Source organism: Lagopus leucura, unplaced genomic scaffold (genome assembly GCF_019238085.1).
Source record: "Lagopus leucura isolate 7727_CA_CO unplaced genomic scaffold, USGS_WTPT01 Super-Scaffold_73, whole genome shotgun sequence".
Taxonomy (NCBI): Eukaryota; Metazoa; Chordata; class Aves; order Galliformes; family Phasianidae; genus Lagopus; species Lagopus leucura.
Window position 1 is genome coordinate 100,687,517 of NW_024962252.1, and position 20,500 is coordinate 100,708,016.

General features: G+C 41.5%; 1 protein-coding gene across 1 annotated transcript in view; it reads right to left on the reverse strand.

Moving 5' to 3' along the window:
• EFEMP1 (EGF containing fibulin extracellular matrix protein 1) overlaps positions 1–18,971 on the reverse strand; it is a 50,976-nt gene extending 32,005 nt beyond the window's left edge. The window contains exons 1-4 of the mRNA XM_042879566.1: positions 18,862–18,971; positions 18,694–18,781; positions 15,725–15,773; positions 15,292–15,552 (exon numbers count right to left, since the gene is read on the reverse strand). Of these exons, the coding sequence (XP_042735500.1) occupies positions 15,292–15,552; positions 15,725–15,773; positions 18,694–18,777 (394 nt within the window). The 5' untranslated portion in view covers positions 18,778–18,781; positions 18,862–18,971. The remainder of the gene's footprint in view (positions 1–15,291; positions 15,553–15,724; positions 15,774–18,693; positions 18,782–18,861) is intronic.
• Between the last annotated feature and the right edge of the window lie 1,529 nt (positions 18,972–20,500).

A 20,500-nucleotide genomic window follows, 5' to 3' on the forward strand; every position in this document is an offset into this window, starting at 1 on the left:
TGTGGTTAGTTAAGAAGCCCTAGCTGCAGATAAGGACTTTGCTGTATTGCTGATGGCAAACTAAGCCAACTTTGAGACAGATCGCAGTCTGACAGGAGAGTGTGGATGATTCTAAAGGAAAGTAAGAACTAGTCTAGTAGACAACACCATTTTGTTTTAAGGGACTCAGTTTGCATATAGCATCCAAACAATTCTATTGATTTAGGGGCTGCTTTTAATTAATCAGATGCTATTGTACCAATGAATGTGCAAAACACTGGAGGAAGACCAAAGACAAGACTGATTTCCAATATTCATTGTAGCTAGGTCTTATCTAAACTGAGGTTCAAGCAGACAATTACTATATTTGAAGATTTCAAACAGATGAAATGAGCAATGTTAAAGAAAAGAAACACTGTGTTGAAAAGATAGCATCTTCTGAACTCTTCTGAACTTCTGATTTCAAAGTTTCAAAAACACCTCAGAGAAACGAAAACTAAGCCATGAAAGCTCTTGTATTCTATTGTTTTCAGAAGGACTGGAAACTGTTCAACGCTTTAGGATCAAGTCCAAATGATTTTTAATGAGTTAAATCTCATTTTCAATGGAAGGAAAATAAGAAGGAAGCAAAGCATAACAGATAAGTAATGGCTGATATGGACCAAGAACAGAATTCATTTCAAAGTAAGGAACAGCAATGTCTTAACTACAAAATGTTCAGTAAATAGGCTAATTCTGCTTATCCAGCTACTCTTGGGCTTGATTTCTTGCTGTTATTTGTGCAATAGCTCTTGTTACCTACCCCATTTGGATTCATACATACTGTTTGCACACATCTAGTAGTGGAGAGCAAACCCCCTAGTCAAAAAAAAAAAAAAAAAAAAAAGAGGATCTGAGAAGTTCATGGAAAACTTCTGTGGTTCTGTGAAACAGAGCTACAAATCATTTTGTCACAAGTCACCACCAATTCAGGGATAATAATGTCTATTACACTGCTCTGCTCCTCATACTGAAGAAAATGTGGCAGATTTTCATATCACAACAGTTTTGCAACTCAAATTCAAAAAGTGATAATATTTTACAGAGAGGACACTTAGGAGATGATTATTTTAGTCAAGCCAGGCATCACACTTCCTTCAGAAGTGGCATGAAGTATCCAGTTAGCAAGTGACAGTGCTTTTACATCTGGCACAGTAACTATGTTCGTATTTAGTCACCATAAATCATAAGTTGTAAAGTATCTAGTTTCCTAAAGGAGCAGCTTTATTTCATTAACATCTTGAAACTCACACTGTAATGTTGCTAATTGTATAGCAATTTATCTGGGATCACTGTGTGAATTGCTGTTCTCAGTCAGCTTTTGGCACCCGTTGTCAGCTTATGAAAAGAAAAGAGAGTAAAGAATTCAGGAAAGAAAAATTACGTGGATGATCTAAAAGGGACCACACTGCTAGATTTGAGACAAGCTGGGATATTCTGAATTATCTAAGAACTCTGTCCCAGAAAGGTAATTGCAAGCCAAGTAAATAGCACTGTTCCTGCAGATCAAGGCTACTCCCTCTGATACTTGCAAGCATTTCCTACCCACTTGTGAATAGGATTGGTCTGTGCTTGGTATTGCAGACTTGCTCTGGCAAGTTTTTTAGCGAGGGCTTTTTAAAATAAAAGTTCCTAGCAACAAGGTGAAGGACTATTTCAGGACAGCATTCCTATCCAGGATAGCATTAAGTAATTGTGTAAATTTAGGCATGTGCAAAGATGTCAGTGAAATTACTGGGATCCAAGCATGTGCTTTAAATGCTGGCACACATTTAAATGTCTTAATACGACACCTCGAAGTAAAAGCAGTAATTCTGTTTATGAAAATCAGTCTCGACGTACTTTATGTACTTCATGACCTGTTTGGTGCAGGTACTCGTTATGAATAAATCTCTGCATTTATTCAGAGTTTTGCACAATGAACAGCATAGATGCTGATCAGTGAAACTACATTTTTTCCTGGCTTGTGAGGAGATGTTGAGTTTTTATTTTTTTTTAAACAGACAAACTGGAAAAGCTAAGCTGCAGAGGTTAGCCTGTGGCAACAGTTGGGCCATGGGAGGCTGGGAATGACATTCAGCTTCTGGCTGGCTAGCCTGCTTTCCATGAAAATGTTTGTGCAGCTCAGGGCTGCCCCAGAATTGTGTTACTTTCCTTTATGGAAAGCATTTCCTCGCCTTCACCTTTTGTAGGAAAACAAACAGTCTTTTTCACAGATCTAGCTCAGTTTCATAAAAACCTCAGTTCTGAAAAGCACAGTAAGTAAAGTAGTCTTGGGATATGCAAACTCCAAAAGAAAGGTGTATTTTTTTAACTTTACGGAAGAGAATACAGAGAAAAGAAGAAGGAATGCAAGTCAAATATTAAAAAGTACTAAGATTGAAGGTTTGCTCAGGTAAGCTTTTCTGCTGCATCTATACATACTGTGCCTTCCAGAAGAAAACTTTCACGGGTGACTGGCACCCTCTGTGTGCTACACAATTATAGCCAAATAAACAGCACTTCTGAAGAGTCTGATAACTAAAGCTGATGGACCAATAGTAAAATGAAAAATGGAATAAAGGAGGATGCCTCTGCAACTTTAGCATGTCTCTGCTATTGGTCTCTGTTGGTCTAAGGTGAGTTTAAACGAGGGGGCCTGACCAGTCAGGAAAAACCTCCTCACCATTAGGGCAGAGAGGGACGAGTTGCCCAGAATGATTGTGCATCCTCCATCCACAGAGGTCTTCAGGAGCTGAGTGGATAACCTGAGGGTCTGATGAACCTGGTCGGACCACAGAGCTGACCCTGTTTGGAAGTCTGTTCCCAGCTGATTTAACCTACATTCCACTAAGACATCAACCTGAAATTCAGGGCAGCTGCAAACAAAGAGCGAAGAAACTAAAGAAACCATTTGGTCATCAGTGAGCTGAATTGTGAAATCTTTGCTAAGAATAGTTAACAATGGGACATCAGCATTTAATTTTTCAAATTAAGGACAAATGATAGGCATGGAAAAACCTACATATTATCATTCCAGTTGTTAAGGGCTGTTGTATATCCAACCCATCCCACTTGCCTCCCAATGGGACAGTAACACCGCCTTGAATCTGAATTTCTGTGACAGAGGCAGTTCTGTAACTTTATGCCATAAAGCTGAAGCATGCTTTAGTTGGTGCATGCAAGAGCCTCTGCTGATCCAGGCAGATCCCACAGCTTGGGACGCTACAGCCAAATACAAAAAGCATTTGTGTGTCAACTTTATGCCATTTTTTTTCCCATATTTTTAGATGCTTCAGATCATTCTTTCTGGCTGAACCCCCTGAGTGGCCATTCAATCTGCGAAAATCCCAATTGGTCCCGTTGGTCTCTTTAATACCGAGCTTTCAGCCTACCAATCATAGCTGTTGGAGGAGTGAGACTCCACCCTGAGGACAAGGCACTGTGAAATGGCTCCTCAGCCCGTTTGGTCACAGATGAGGCATCTGTATGGAGCCCCCGGGGCTCCCACAGCCTCTTACGAGCCAGAAGTTGCTGAGGCCAGTTTTTGGCTAGGTTGGACTTGACAGATACTAACACAAAGAATCAAATGCAAAGAATGCTTTTGTCCCAAATACAACACTAAACACAGCAACAGTGTTGAGTAAAGTATGCGCTCGGCAACATGTGTGAATGCATGCACTGTTTGCAGCAGGACAGGGCCCTTCTACAAGCTGAAGTTGTCCAGAAAAGGAGCTCTGACAGACACAGCAATACAAAATGATGTCACTGCATTTCAACATTGTAAGCTTCTCCTTGCAATAAGAGTGATTCCTACAATGAATATGTTCTGCCACCAATTCCTAGTATCTTTTCGAAATAGAACTGGAGGTCATAGAGTAGGGAATGGATACTGAAGCTCTTATGTCCACCAGGAAGATTAATCAAAGCTTTGGTGAATAGGTTAAACAACAGGCAGGAGCCACCACAAAGATGGAAAATTTGATGCTGGAAGATCAGTTCTCAAAGCGGTCAGCATGAGTTGTCCAAGAGAAGAATACAGATACTGCCACTCTAGATGCCAGCAATTAACCTCATCCTGATATTAATATTTTAAGATTCTCTTGAGCATTTAATTAGGTTTGCTAGTCCTTTCAAAAGACTTTTTTCTGAACTCATGACTAGTTTCACTGTATAGGATGTCCAGAGCTTTGTTAAATCCAGTTCTTAAAGTCCTGGCTTCACTTGTATGGTAGAACAAGGAGCTCAGAAACTGTTTCCTTTTCTGGGATTGACCTTCTATACCGCCTTTCAGTTTCATAAATGAAATGCGGAATTGTCATCTCGCAAAGTGGGGAACAGAGCAGTTGCAAGTCTGCTCTCACAATCCCTTTGTTTCTGTATGGTTTTGCTATGCTTCTCATCTCTTTTTGCAGCCGTTAGAATATCTCCTTGTTCCCTGACTTGTTCTCCCCAGCTATGAGCTGCTCCTGTTTCTCAGTATACTCCTTGAAATGGGCTGAGCAATATTACAAACAGCCATGCTCCTTATGAGCCTTTTGCTAGGTAAGAAAATCAAGCAAACGAACTGTTTCTGCATCATAAGCAGCCACTCGTAAAGCTCTGGCTTCTCTGCTGGCTGGAGAATCCCCCAGGAAGCTTTCACAAGGGTGGAGAAAGCGGAGACAAGATCAAGACCAGTGCTCTAAAGCTGCGCTTAGGGGAAGAAGCTGAGGGTGTTCGAGGGTGTTGCTGGGTGGATCTCCTTGGCTAGTTTCTGGTTTTGGCTTTATTACATGACTGTGCTTTCAATTTATTTCAAAGGTGCCTGGAGCCTTATAAATCTGCATACATAGTAAGGAAGAGATTCTCTTAACGGTGAATACAGAAATTTGAGTTTAATCACAGTGGAAAGAACATTTTGATTTAAAGACAGAATGAAGCAACCTTTTCATGATGATACATACTAGAAATCAAGATTTTTTTCCTTGTATAGGCATACAGAGCAACAGTTTCTAATAGAGGAATAGTTTACATCTTGGAACTAAAAAATAAAAAGCAGACCCCTTAAAATCATTCACGCACAGCATTACATTAGAATTTACAATCATATTTTTTAGCTTGTTTAAATAATAGTCAACAGTGCTTATGATGGAAAAACAGGTGATTTTCTCCTGTATTCAACTGCTGCAGTGTTTGAGCTCTCCTGCTTCCACAAACCCAGGAGGCAGCACAGCACCCATCACTATGGAAGGCTGACTTAGACATGCCATTTTTACCCGCCTGTCCAATGCTCTCTGCACCAGGCCTACAATGTTGGCAATATCTTTACCTGGGGTCTTGCAACTATCCTTGACTTTTCTACTCGAGGAATCTACAAGGAGTGAGCTGGAAAGAAATTCTGTCCTGACCCTATGAATTAAGCCAGTTAAGATTAAGATCTAGACACAGTACATGCAAGCAGGATGACTTTGGATGAGAACAGTCTTTTTTTCCTTTTTGCTTGGGAATTGCATTTGGATTCTGTGCGCCTTCCTGATTTGTTTCCCTACTCTTCTGTAAGGAATCAAGTAGTAAGGTATCTTCCACAGACTATGGGGGCAGATCATTGGGTATTCCAAAGCTTTGTTTATTTTTACTTGACAATGCACTAACTGCAGTGCTGTCTATTGAAATACTGTTTAACTAATTCCAAGTGTGACAACCAATACATGGTTTTATTTGGTTCACATCTATCATGTAAGAGCTGTGCAGATATGTTTCCTGATAAGAAAGAACCTTGAGAACACATTTATCTGCTGAGAAAGTGCTTTAAATACAGGAGGACAGAAAAGTACAAGGTCTATGAATACGGGAGCAAAACAAAATGGTCTTGAAACTGATGTAGAACAGCTGTTAGGTACTTAACAAAGACTATCTATTTCTTAAAATGCTGCTAAACTTATCAACTGAGATGAAATTTCTCCAAATATGAACTGTCTTTGCTTTCTACAAATCCCGTTTAATGCTAGCTCTTTTCTAATGCATCCCAGACTTACAAACTTCTCCAATAAATCTCAGTGAGAAAGACATTTCCCACCATTCTGATCAGGACAGTTTTATAACCTAGGTCAAGTTATCTGTAATCACACCTACCCTCCTGCTCATTTTATGTTTCATTCATTTTCTTCTGCACATGTCTGTTACTAAATGTCAGTTTAGAGGCAACATCTCTAAAACCATACAGAAAATTGTTATCTGTCCAAAGTCGTTGCACTTCCCAATTCTAGTTATTAGAACCAGCAACGGTTACAGTATTGATAATGATTTCTGTTTAAGTTAATGCTAAGAAATGCTCAGTAATTGACTGTCCAAACGGCATGCTATTTTTTTATCCCACAGATGTCTTTTTCAGCTAACGCCTTCAAATCTTGTGAATTTGAACAGCAAACTTCTACATTTCCTTTGTATATAAAACCTTTGTATAGGTTTCATACAGCAGTATTGCTACTCAACTTACCAAAGCTTTGCTTTTCTATTGGCCAGTACTCTTTTATAAAAAAGCCATCTCTCTGTTATAAAATTCATGGGTGGACAGACATCAGTTACTTTGAAAACTCAGGTTGAAGATTTTGCTGGTGTGCTGGACAACGAATATCCATTAAGCCTTTCATTCTTGGAACTCTGAAATCACTGCGCTCTCTGTTTCTTTTGCTATCTACTTGAAGCATAAGTTTGAATGCACACGTTATGACCAGTTACCTGTTAACAAAAAGTCCATGCATGCATATGCATATGAAAATCCTGGAACAAGTTCTGCTTGTACTCAAAAAACTACACTGAACATCTGTTCAGACATGGACTGAACACCCTCAAGTGCAATGTCACATCTGCTTATATCATACCGCAGCGGGTCACGCATTAGAGTAGAAATTTATTCCAGATTAAATCCAGCTTGGAAGAGAAAGCTGTTTTCTCCTTTTTAGAACTGTTTTAGATGGGCTTCAACAATGCTTAGATACATCCCCTGAAAGGGCAGATTTTTTTATTAGGAGTTAATAAAGACTGATTCAGAGCATCCCAAATTAAAGCAGAAACAAACAAGCCACAAAAAATTCATAACCAAAAAACCTAACAATGCAACAAATCCTTTGTACTGGAGAATGACTTAAGTAAGCAAAATAGCTGTGGCCGTAGCATTTTTCACTCAGGTGAAGTTACTCATTAAGATATTCACAAACAGGTAAAGGTTTATTGAATATCTAGTTCTAAAAACACTTAATTAAAAAATTAGGATATATTATGCCAGAAAAGGTTTAATTCATGCCTGTGCTTCAGGAACCCTTTCTGAGCAATGTAATTTCTAAAAGTGTGTCTAACAAATGTTTTCTTAGTACCTTTTTCAGCTTCAAAGCTACGGGCTTCTCCATGTAATTATACAGAACAGAAATTAGTCATTTCTCCGCTATACGTACAACTTCAAACATGATTTGACATGATTAACGTGGTTTTCAGTTCAGCAAATAAAACACAAAGATGTGAATGAGCATAAAAGGTATTTTATGATAATTGCATGTATGTTAAACTATTTCGTAACTCTGATTTCAAATCCCTCTTGTATTTTTAGTTAAGTTAAAATGTAAATGAAAGAAGGTACAAACAGGATTCTGGTGTACTTAGCATGTCTTCTGTTTCTTCCTTTATAGTGCAAAATGGCAAACAGCTTTTTATCTAAAACTACTGCTTTTTGGCTACTAAGAAAAAGCTTAGCAAATTAAAGATGAAAACAAATGACTATCTGTGATATGTCAAGCTTTTTATTCACCAACATCATTCAGGTTGATTACTTATTCCATATATTCTTGTCATCTACAGGGAGAAGAGATCTTAGTGGCCAAGTTCAAATCTTTGGGTCCTGTGGACAGAAGCACCTGAACTTTGGCAGGTATGTGGCAAACTTCCCTTTGATAAGATCCTTCCAGCCAACAGGATGCTTCAAGTATGATAATGATCCAGAAAAAAACAGCTCCAAAAGCCTCACGGAGGGGAAAATGAGGGTAAATATTCTTGAAGTGTATTGAAAGGAGATGGCCAAGCTCACCTCATATAAAATCCACCAACAAAAAGTAGAAGTTCCTATCCAGTTAACACACAGGACAGAGAGATTTGCCACGACAGTTCTGTACAGGAATAGTCTATTATATCACATCTATCAGTATGTTCTGATGCAACCTCGTAAGGTGAAATCCAAAATTCCTCTTTCTTATTGTGGTTTCAAAAAGATCAAAAGTATCTCACTGATGCATCACATCTCATTGTCCTGGATGATAGAGAAAAACCTCAGAAGAGCAGGCCTGAGCAGTGCACAATTCAAACAATGACTGAGTTTGGTTCGCTTGGCTACACTACAGCAGACTATTTTTTATTTTATCCTTAGCAAAGGATATGCAAAGAAACACAGACATCACTACATGGTGTAGTGAGCAATCATACAGACTGCTTCTTTATCTGTGGGTAGCTTTGTTCCTCCTTTAGGAATATTTTGGCACATGTAGAAAGCCAAGTGCAAGTAGCAGGTATCATCCTCAGTTGCCATTATCAAAGAGAAATGAAGAAAATCACTTGAAAAGAGAATAAAATAACAAAAATAGCAGTTCTGATCTTCTGCTCTTGAATTAGTTTTCCAGCTTGCTAAATTGTGCAATCTTGCACGTTGGAGATGTGCAAGAAACGTCTAGAAATGTCTTGGACCTTTAAAAAGTATTCATCGGTAACACTGTCATCTTTTAGGGATGTTCTATGGTTAGAAAGAGTGACTGAATGTAAGTCAAACTTCCAATGTGAAAATACAACATACTACAATATAGAAACGCTCCTGCCTAAGTAATACAAAGCAGGAATCTGGTGTAAAAATAGGAGAAAATGTTGAAGGACAGAAAATTCCCTTAAGCAAACAGCAAGCTAAAGAACTATAATGCAGTAGTTTGGGATGAACTGTAGAGAGATAACTGCAAACAGAAACAGAATAATGCGATATCTCTTTCATGAAAGTAAGGCAGGAAGAACCCATGCACAGTGACAATGGTCATCCCTGTAACTTTATCCAGGAGAGGTACCAAAAGCAGCTCTGGGATGGCCTCACACAGCTGTCACTGCTGTGGAAACTCTGTACCACTGCAACTCTGCAGGCCACAAATCCTTAACAGCAAGTTTGGAAATGAGGACCTAAACCTAGCCCACACTCTCATTCATCATTTTCATGCTACCTAATGCTGTCAAATGCAAAAGATGACAGTTATCTTTCCTTGCAAACTTTACTGACTTTTAGGATGCTTTCGACCCAGTTTTTACAACAGATGCAGCAAATTCCTTGCAAAGATACCTAAATACTCCGTGCCTTCTAACAAGGTGCCTGACATACTGAGATGGCCAAGTGGAATCAGACACGTTCTTCCCCTTTGCTATCTAATGTTATTCCCGACTGCGTTACGAAAAGATCTCCAGCTTGCAGCCTGACAGTCTGAAGGAGGACAGATGGCTGAAGGCTTGGACTTCCTCTATGCCTTCTGAATACATTTGGTATGCTTTGTCTGGCGAAGCACTAGCCTCCTCGGAGCTGCTAAGCCAACAGGCTTTACAATCAACAAATTAAACCCAAAAGCATGAAAGTATGACAGTCAGCATGACCACTCTACAGTCCCATATCTCTTGAGCAAGAAATAATGAGAATTGCTAGCGAATTTACTTAACTTGAACTTGAAGTTTAGTGATTGCTTGCATAATCCCAATTCAAGAAGCTAAGGTAAATACAACTTTCGGAAGCCTGCCTGAATCTAGGACATTTGGCATGATTAGCATATGGTATGAATCTTAATGGCAACAGACTCAGCATTTTCCTGCAGGGGTCAGAATAATGGAAAAGCAGTAAGCAACTAAAGGAAGTGAAGCAGCTGCTAGTATTTATGCTTGTGATGGATGTTCACAGTAAAATGGTCAGACAGAACAGAGAATATCTATCCAAGGTCTTGACATGACACTCACAGCTGTGCAAATAGCACAGATGGGAAGATGATTTAGAGTGGCCAAATCTTGAAAATGCCCAAAAGCAGGCCCTCGGGCCCTCAAAACACGATGTTTCTTGTGACCTCCCCTCTGGCCCCTCGTGACTGTTGAGGAGAAGCTCCAGAAAGGACTCTGCAGCATTTTCACAGCTTAGCAGCTTGAACAGTTGGTTTGGGATGGGTTGATGAAAGACAATCTCTGTGTGATGTACCCAAATGTACAAGAAATTAATTGGCTTCTATAAACACTCAGTACGAAGAGCTGTGAAAGTGTCAGTTTGTATTCTTCTGTGGATTCTCTTAGATCTGTAAAATTCCTATGGCTGTTCCAAGGAATCAGCATTAGCATGTATAACCAGGTTGGTCTCTTAGGGTGCCTACTGCTGGCAGAGTGTTCTCCACTTGCTGAAGAACTGCAGCAAACGTGTACGGCTGAACTTTGCTTGCATAAGCACTTTGATGAACTTATGGCAGTTCTTAGAGTACTCTTACTTTGGATTGTCTTCCCAAAATAAATAACTAGACTTTATTTTTTCCTACCACAGCTCTTTTCCTCACCCCATCCTCGTTAAACTCATTATCTGTTTAGAATAACAATTCTGGAAATGAACACAAGCTCTTTTAAAAGTCATCTCAAAAGTAATTTAAAAGAACTCCTTAAGTGCAAGGAGAACATTTGGGATGCTGCAATGAGTTCTGACTGCAGGAATTGTTTTACAAAAGGCTCCCCAGAACATTTCTGGGGCCAGCCTAAAACACTGTTAGAGCTATGTTCTTGTTGTGCATTCTAGTTATGTCTAGCTTACATAACAGTCATGGGCAACAGGGACAAATGAGAAGCTGGTGTAGGCATTCCTGAATCCCAGTACATTCCTTTCTGAAGGCCTCTGGGCTTTTGATTTACTTTGCTCCTGGAGCCTGAATGCTCGTTAGTGGCTGTGAAGTATTATCAACACTCCTGCAGTGCATTTCAGATTTAGTTTCATTTGAACAGGATTGGGATTGCATGTTCCAAGACTGCTCTGCAGGACAGCTTGAAGCACAGTAAGGGGAAGCTCATTAGGATGTGTGTTGCAGAAGTGCACTATACACCCAAGCCAAAATGTCAAGAAAGAGCACCCGAATGGAGGCACAGCAAGCCTCTCCAGCCAGGGCTGGTTCTGAAAAGAGCTGGGCTCAATGCACATGTATTTGTCCCATTTGTAGTTTGTGCTCTTTTGCATACTACTTGCACATATAGGTCTTACGGAAAGTAATTTCAGTATGGAAAACAAAACATCATGAGCTGTTTCCCCCTGCTGCTCTCCCCCTAAGAGAGGGAATCTAGAGATGCAAAAGTTAGAATTATGTAGATTTGGACTTACATAACTTCTCAAGATAAAAGCCTAGACTGGGTATAAGTTACTTTGGAAAGTATCAGAAAACTGAACTAACCCTCTTCCTGAACCCTACTTATGAAGGGACCCCTAAAATGATTTTGCAGGGGAAAAAATACAGAACAGAAAAAAAAAAGTCAAAAGATGGGAGAAATAAAAAGCAAATAACCAAGTCTGGGCAGAATTATCTGGAATAAATGCACCATTTTTTTTTTCATATAAAAAGCATTAACCATCATATTACAGCTCCTTTTCCATGTACTCCTCAGTCACAGCAGTGCAAAGGTTTATAAGGAGACTGAATATAGGGCTGCAGAAATATAGGAAGCTAAACTAATGAGGGTGGTCTGGAGAGCAAAATAAATAAATAAATAAATAAAAATTTGATTGCTTTATAGCTTGTATTGCCAGCATGACAGGAAGGGAAAACAAACAGCCAAAAGCCTTCCATTCTCAAATTCACAAGTTACTTGGCATCTTTGCTCCCCCCCCTCCTGTTCTCCCCTCTACCCTCTCATGTAAGTGTTATGACATTCAAGGAACAGCTCATAGCTTCTTGCAGGCTAGATTTGACAAAATTGAATTAATTGGGTGATTTTCTTTTGATTTCAATAAGAGTAGACTCAAATCACAGAGTCTAACAACAATTCAGTTCTGCAGGCAGGCAACAGAGTTCAAGTACTTGATTAGAAAGAGGCAAAGAAGTACCTGTGTATTAGTGAACTCAGTAATTTATTTAAATATATTTCTTATTCTGCTTTTGGCTTCTCCCATAGTGAGCAATACTCTTGTATTGGCAGGTGAGAATATCAGAGTGGTTTCCTGAAAATGCTGGTTGGTGCCATATGGGAATCAAGCTGGTGACCAATTCAGCAGCACTTCATGTGCTATTAGGAAGTAGGGTGGGGTCAACATTATCTTGAATTCTGCATTTAATAGTTTTATCACAATTCAACTGTTGGATCACAATTACTTTGTACATTTTCTAGGTACGCACAGAAAATCTTTATCCAAAATAAACTCCCCTGACTTTCTCATCAGTTTTGGAGATTCCTAGCACCTACTGTTCAGACACAGCATGCTAAGAGATCCCCAGAGTTTTGCTACCTCCACTTCTGACAACCAGAGTTAGACAAGAACTTGGTTTGGATCAAGAGAAGTTATAAAAGTGATCTTCACATACAACGTACATACATCATAGTTATTTCTATGGCCTTGTCTTCTTTGACACAATGTACTTTACTGCCAATCTGCCATCTGTGCTATTAGTATGCTACGTAGCCTGTAATAAATACCAGCATGCATCAGATACGAGAAGTACTCAACACTGATGAAAACTTCAACTTTCACTTGCTTTCTTCAGGTCAGAGGTTAAGAAGGTATTAAAACTCTTGCAGCTCAGACACACAGCCAAGTGCAGAGAATCCCACACCTCCAGGAATCTTTATCCTATCAACAGAAATGGGATCTGGACATACAGTATCTTTCTTTGCCTAAGAATGAAGTTCAGCACGTTACTGAAGCTACTTAGTCAAACATGAATAATGTCATTTCTGTATTCCAAGCACAAAATCCAACATGGGCTTGGCCTATCGTACTCTCACAATTCAATGTTTAAAAAAGGGAATGGACAATGTATGGTAACAGGAGGCCCCTACTACTCTAGCACGATGTCAGCAATATAGCTCCTTAGAGCACGTTATTGTTTTAAACAGAGGTCTCCACACTTTCACATTGGTTATAAAATACTTAGTGCTGCTGGACTGGAAGGAAGAATGTCATACATCTGCAAACAATTAGAAGGAGCTGGGCTTCATATTTGATTTACTAAACAATAAAACAAGCTTAAGTGTGACTATATGTATAAGTTACACTCCCTAGGAGCCTCAAGCAGTTATCATAGCAAAGTCTTTTAACCATAATTAAATAAATCCACAGTGGGACCATTGCTGATCAAGATTATTTTTTATAAGACATTTTCAGTAGTGAAGATCATGAAGTTGAATGCATGCTTTAAGTGCTCCTAAAGTCTTTTATCCTTTCTTTCAAGCACACTATCCACTACATTTTCTCCAGCTGGAATTCATTCAGTACAATATATTTCAGCTTTTAGGCAGTAACATTTCCATACTTTCTGCATTTAGAATGAAATTTTGGCACAGGGAGATTAGTAGCAAAACTCTGAATCAGTAAAGCTCAAGATTTCACCATAGTTTGTATGTCTGTTAGTTAGAAGTTCTGGTACTCTAACAAAAACAGTTAGTTGTTATTATAAATTAACCACAGATTTGTAAATTGAATATAAATATTTGGTTTTAACTTCCAGGAAACTAAAACATGGAGAAAAGATATTAATGTATCATTTCTCAAAACAAAACCCTACCAGCTTATCAGTGTCTAAGTTAACCCTGTCACACAACCTTTATTCAGAATATACAAAGGCATTGGTACCATTTGCCATTAGGCTTTACTATACTATCACTTACTTGTACACCTAAAGCCATTACAGCAAGAGTGATGTTTGTGCTTGCAATTTTTCCAGCATTATCTGCAAATATTATAAAAGAGCAGTGCTAAGTGCCCAACTGCAAACTCTTCATTGTAACTGACCAGTGAAGGGGAGTTTTTATAGCACAGCAGGATCACCTGCAGTGACTCATGCTGGATCAAACACAGGAGTTCAGTACTCTCTCCTTGGTTCTGCTAGTGCTGTTCTAAATTGAGCTGGGGGAAAAATAACTTGCCATCCTTGGCATTAATTTTTCCTCAACAGCCCCAAATCCTTTGGGATTATCCCACTTGGGATTAAAGGATAGTACAGTGCTGACCCTCCCCTGACAGGCTCTTCACTTGATATTCTTGCATTAGATGGACAGAAATGCCCAGCATCAGACAAAGTAGAAATGCAACTCCAAGGCTTTGCTCATCAAAACAACTTATCCAGACTCCATGACGATTACTATGCTTCAGAAGCATGGGGAATTTACTCACTGGTGATAAATAACATTCCATATATATATATGAATACCAAAGAGAAAGGAACTACCACTGTAAAATACAGCATACTCTGATTATAGTCAGTCATGTACTATTTTATATGATTATACTGTTAAGGACCACAGAAATGGAAAGGATGAACCACGGGGTCACAACTTGCCCTCTGTTTGCATGGGTATCCCACTGACATGCTTAAAAGCCAAGTTTATGAGCAAGGAGTAGAATATATTTTTATGAAAGAAAACGAAACAGTGGACAAAACATCTGTTACTTCAGCAAGTATAAGAGTAAACTATTTATATAAAATAATAAATGAAACAGTCTTAGTTTACAGTAGTGCTTGTGAGTCTGGTTCCTGAATGCATACAATTAACATTGCTAATACTCTGAGAATTTTGGCACGCTGTTCAGTGTATGTACACCCAGATGAAAACTCTTCATTGCCATAGTTTCAGAGAGTGGCTAGACCATGACTGGAAACAAGTTGGCTGGGTCTGTGGAGGACTACTTCCACAGAGACCAGAAGAGCACAAGATGTTCAGATGTTTGGTTCCTAGTGCTTGAGGAATGTGTGTCAGACATATATGAGTGACATAAAACACTGCATTGTTCAGCATTACAATCTGATCTAAGCAAAGGCTCACACTCTTTTTTTGTTCCATTCAGCATCACCTTACTGAAAACAAACCCAGCAGCATAGTTTTGCATGTCTTCAGAAGATGTCTGCAGGACATCCTGCTGTGTTACCTGTCACCTCCTTAAGGAGGTGTGTACGTGTCCAATCTAATGGCGTACAAATTCCTAACAAATTCAAAGACCTAAGCTGTTATTTCCCAGGCTTAGATTTGTTATCACGTACACTGCAGTTATACTGAAAGTAAAACACACGGCAGCTTGCTTACCTTGGCACACATTGTGCTCACTTTGCTCATACCCAGCTGCACACTGAATTTGATGAGTTGGGTTTGGAGGGGCACGGTTAGGATCAGCTGGAGTCCGGCGAATGACGTTGTTTCGACCACTAGTGGATTCAGCTGCTGCTTCTTCTCGCTCATTTACAATAATTTGGGCTGTTCTAGGTAGACAGAGGTATCCTCCATAGTGGTTAACACATTTCATCCCACCTTTACATGCATCTGGGACTATTTCACATTCATCAATATCTGTGGTTAGCAACAACACAAATCATGCTTTTAACAGTCGAATCCTCTGCAACAGCCATTAATACAAACAACACAATGAGGCATGCAAGCACACTCCTTGTCTGAAACAGGAATGTGACAATACTGAAGTAATTCCAGCAGCAAGTTTTTCATTGGAAGTGATTTACTGTACCTTTGCACCGTTGCCTAACAGGATCCCATTCATAGCCATCTGTGCATTGCTACAGATAAAAGAGGAAAGAAAACATTGGTAAGAAAAATATTGCGCTATACAGGATTCTTTATTTTGGAAAAATAGGGATATTTCAATGAACTCCAAGCTTTACAATGGGAGAAATGCAATGTTTCTATATCTTGGAAAGCTAGAGAAATGGCTATTAGTACAGTATTGCTAGGCAGGAACAAGACAAATATGTACAGATAGAGGTTTTGTCTCAGGAAGGTCCCAAGATGTTGTCCGCAGAGTAGGCAAGGCTTTAATAAGAATGGGAAAAGCATCACTTTTTTCTTGTCTTGTTGCTATTTTCTGTTTTAAAGCATCTGCCGTTGCCTGAGTATCAGAACAGATATTTGTTCAATGGATACAACTGACCCAGCTGACCAGGATGGAAAAGTCTTCTAATGAAAGAAAAAGTTTTTCTTCTTCTTTGATCTTGTTCACCTTCCAAGAGGTGAACATCTTTTATTCCAGGCATGAGTTTGCCAGAGGGACTAATGGACCTCAATACCCCTGTATATCATCTTTTCTCCCATTAGCACACTAGCAATGGGGAAAGATCCCATGACAGCTGGAAATTCATTCACATGCACTTGAACCATGTGACTCCAGGAACTGCAGTCTAGGAAGAACAATTTATATTGTGAGACGTACAATAACCGGTTAGAGTTTATAGCAGCAGGACTACTTATGTAAATAAAACTTGACAGAATTCAAACAAGACTGAACTCAGCAACTATTCGTATCAACTCAGGCTGGTAACTTCAGGAAGAATTTTAAATATTCTGCCCTGCAGTTTAAGAAAATATCTTTGTTATCCCTCTGCCCAAAAGCATTAAAGTGTCTAGAATGCAGTAATTTTAATCACCAGTTACATTTCCAGAAATTAGTTAGTTAAGCATCACAATGCTGCCAGCTACAGCAGACATTTAAAACATCAATGAATCAACTGCTGCATTATGCAGGTGCATATGCATTCTGCACTGCTTAGCATATTATTTTAATGGCCTTATAGAAAAAAAAGAATCGAGTCAATTAATGTAACTAGCCAGAATCCAGCAAGCTAAATGTTACTGCAACTCTTCTGCCACAGAGAACTGCATAGGTGACAAATTTGACCTTCTGGTGCTGAGATCCACTGGTTCCATGCACTATGCTCAAGTTATTTTGAGAAACTTGTTACAGACACTGACTCAGCAACAGGACTGAAAATACTCTTCATTCTTCATTCACAGGTGACGCCAGCCATCTGCTAGATGCAGCAGCGAGTTGGAAGAAAAAGCCTCCAATGTTAGGAAGGGGTAAGTGGACAGCAAATCGTGTATTTCAGTGCTCTGTCTCCAAAGGAATGACTACATGCTGAATTGACAACACCAAAGTTACTGTAGCTGTGAAAACCCAAACCCAAAGGAAAACAGCTAATTCGTGCATCTACTGAATCACCTGGTTCCTGCTGATGCACAACAGGAGGGCAGTCTATTTAATAGTAAGGAGCCGAGTCCAACTATTACTGCAGCTGAAAGGAGTTTTACGATAGCAGTGGATTTGGTCCTAAATGAACACAATGTACATATGAGAAACAGTAGCATCCAAAGGGTAAAAATTCCAACAGCAAGTTCTCATTGTTAAATAATTTTATATGATTAAAAGCCTAACAATCACTGAAGCACCTCTCTGAAAACATAATACCAGGATCCAAGTCACACAGGCATGCTAGAAATCTATTGGTTCAAAAAGATCCATTTAGGCTTATCACAAAAATGCTATTTTTATTTTAATGTGTAACAAATGCTGAAGAAAAAGGGAGTAGGATCCCTATATTAGTGTGAATTTTCAAAATGTAATTAATTCATCTGTTTCCACTTAGACAGAGGGACTTAAAAACACCCCAGAAGCCTCTAAACAAAATCCTCCTGACCACCTATTGCTTCTACAGCCCAGGGTTACAAGTATTTCATGACTGACTTCCTGACGTTCACTGAAGGCTTCCTGGAGCCCCATCTTCTATGGCAAGGTCCAGCTCTGCAATCTTTACTTGCCTAAGCCATCCCACTGACTTCAGTGGGATTACTTGCAGAAAACACAATCTCAGCCTTTGGCTGTGGTTCTGTAACTTTTCTGCATGTGTGCAGAATTTTCTGCTTGTGTGGCATTGCGCTGATGTCTGTATACATATTCTGAGGTCCACCCATATGAAGCAAGTTGCAGGGATTACAGCTGTAATCAGATGTAAAAATGTGGGTTTTTCACCAGCCCAAGCCGATGTAATTGCCACTCCTTCTATGACATGTGTTATACAAGCCAAGGAGTGAGCACAGCAGTTTAGAACCAAGAATTTCCAAAAAGGACTTTAAACTGCTGTCACCTGGTTGTAAGGAGAATCTGCTTTCAGTTTTCCTGTAGAAACTGATCAAGGTGGACAGAACCACTGGTCTAAAGCAGGTCGGCAACTAACATTCATGCAATCACCCCAGGAGCTAAATGCTTCATTAAGAGCAGTGAATTTTTTTTAAGTACTTGCATGTTGTTATAAGCAGCTTGAAACATCCAAAGGAAAACACAGAAAAATGTTTGACCTAATTATCCATCAAGTTCCATGTACTTCAAACGAGGGTCCCAGGGACCTTTACTTGAAGAAGGCAGATACAAAAACTAAGCCTCATAGCTTCGCTCAGTTCATCAGGCACAGCACACAGATAAGCTTTTCAAAACAGGGAGCCAGAGCCCGTTTTGCTCGGTCTTGCAAACTTCAGCTTTTCAACTACCCTTTCAGCATAGGAACAGCTTATTTTAGGCTAGCATTCAAACTCGAAGAACTCTGCATTGCATGCTACGCGTTGGCAAGAAATTTGGTTTTTCTTAAGGGTCATTTAGAAAAGAATCCCTGCAAAGCAGCAATCATCTCCCGCTCTATTAAACCTTACCGTGTACGTTATGGTTTCCTCAGTTTCCTGTGAATGTACTGTAATGAGAATGAGAGCAGCCAAGAACATAGCTGTCAACATCATGAACCTGGAAAGAAAGAAAAACAAATAAACCGGCGGTATTTTTAGCGCTAGAAAACACAGCGCCCAGCGCGGCGCGCGTCCTACCTGGGCACCGCGGCCAGCACGCAGCCCCTTACTGAGCGGCAGCCGAGGGGAAAAGCCCTGGCAGCGCGGCCAGCCCGCTGCGCCCGATCCAGCTGAAAAACAGTCACAGCAATAACAATTAACAACAAACCGCCTTTAAAACAACGCGGCACTTAGCGGCACGTCGGGCGAGGAGAACGCAGCTCGCCAGCCCCGCGTCTCGGCTGCTGAAGCGATTTCTCGAGGGAACCGCTGACGGTCAGAGAGGACCTCGGAGCGGCACCGACGGCCAGAGCCGCGCCGGGCACCTGCCGAGCCGGGCCGCCAAGGGGCGGCGGGGCGCACATCCACCCGCCATCCCGCTCCTACCTGCGGCGGGGCCGGGGCGGCTGCTCCCGGCGGCGCGCTACCGCGGCGGCTCGGCCCCGTCCGTCTGCTGGCTCCGCTGCGGTGCCGGCACCCGCTCCCCCCCCCCGGGCCTTCAGCTAAATAGAAACGGTCCCGGCTCCTACCGGAGCCTCCGGACGCCCCCTACCGACCCCTCTGGGCGGCCGGAGCCCGGCTGCTGGGCGGGGCGGGCGGGGCGGGGCGGGGCGGCACGGGGCACGGCCCTTCGCCGCTCTGCGCTCCCGCATTCCCGCCCGCACGCCGCCGGCCGAGGCGCCCGGAGGCAGGGCAGGTGCGGGGCCCCGCCGCCATGTTGCGTGCGGGAGGGACACGGCGCGGAGCCGCGTTCCGAGGGAACCGGATGACCCCGCCCACCCCGCCCCGGGAGCCGAAGCCGGCTCGGCGGCACCGGCTTCGTCTCGCCGGACGTGCTCCCGCCCGGTGTCCGTGCACGGTGTCCCGGCAGGCAGAGCCGACGAGGGCACGGTGAGGGGCGTCGGCTGCCGTCCTTCTGGTGCTGCCCGCCCAGCCCCGCGCTGAGGAGAAATCGGGGCGAGTGGCGAACTGTGGGACCGCAGCAGAACGTGCTGAGCTGGAAGGGGCCCACCAGCCCTTCCCCTCACACAGCGCCGTGCGGCTCCCCGCCGCGGGAGTGAGCAGAATCACGGGATCGTTAAGGTTGAAAAAGACCACTGAAATCATCTAGCCCAGCCACCGCTCCGTCCCGCTAAGCCGTGTCCCTCAGTGCCACATCCACCCTTTTTCTCGAGCACCTCCAGGGATGGTGACTCCAGCACCTCCCCGCTCAGCCTGTGCCAATAATGAAGAAAACAGCAGGGAAAAAACGGCCTGAGGAAGGCGGCGAACGGCGCTGTGCGTCCCAACATCTGCGGTATAGGAGCCCAAATAGCAATAAGTGGGAAACCTAGAGCGACACTCACTGACAGTGCTACTGATGGAAGCAGCCCTCTGAGGTTGGCCCCTAATTACTGGATTCTGGCTCCTTCTGCGAATGATGCGCTGTATTCCCCTCGGCTTTAGTGAACTCTGTCACATCTCAGCCTTTGCTTCCTTTTAAAACCACGGTTTTAATGCATTCTTTAACGTGCTGTCTTTATAGCCGCATGTTTGCTTGCTTTTTTTTTTTTTTTGTCTTCCTGGCGGGGCTTGTCGCCACTCCTTTTTGTCCTCAAAAACCCAAGGATAGGTAGGCTGAAGGAAGACTGTGTGTGGTCAAAATGTCACTGCACTCCAGCTAATTCTGGCTGCTGGA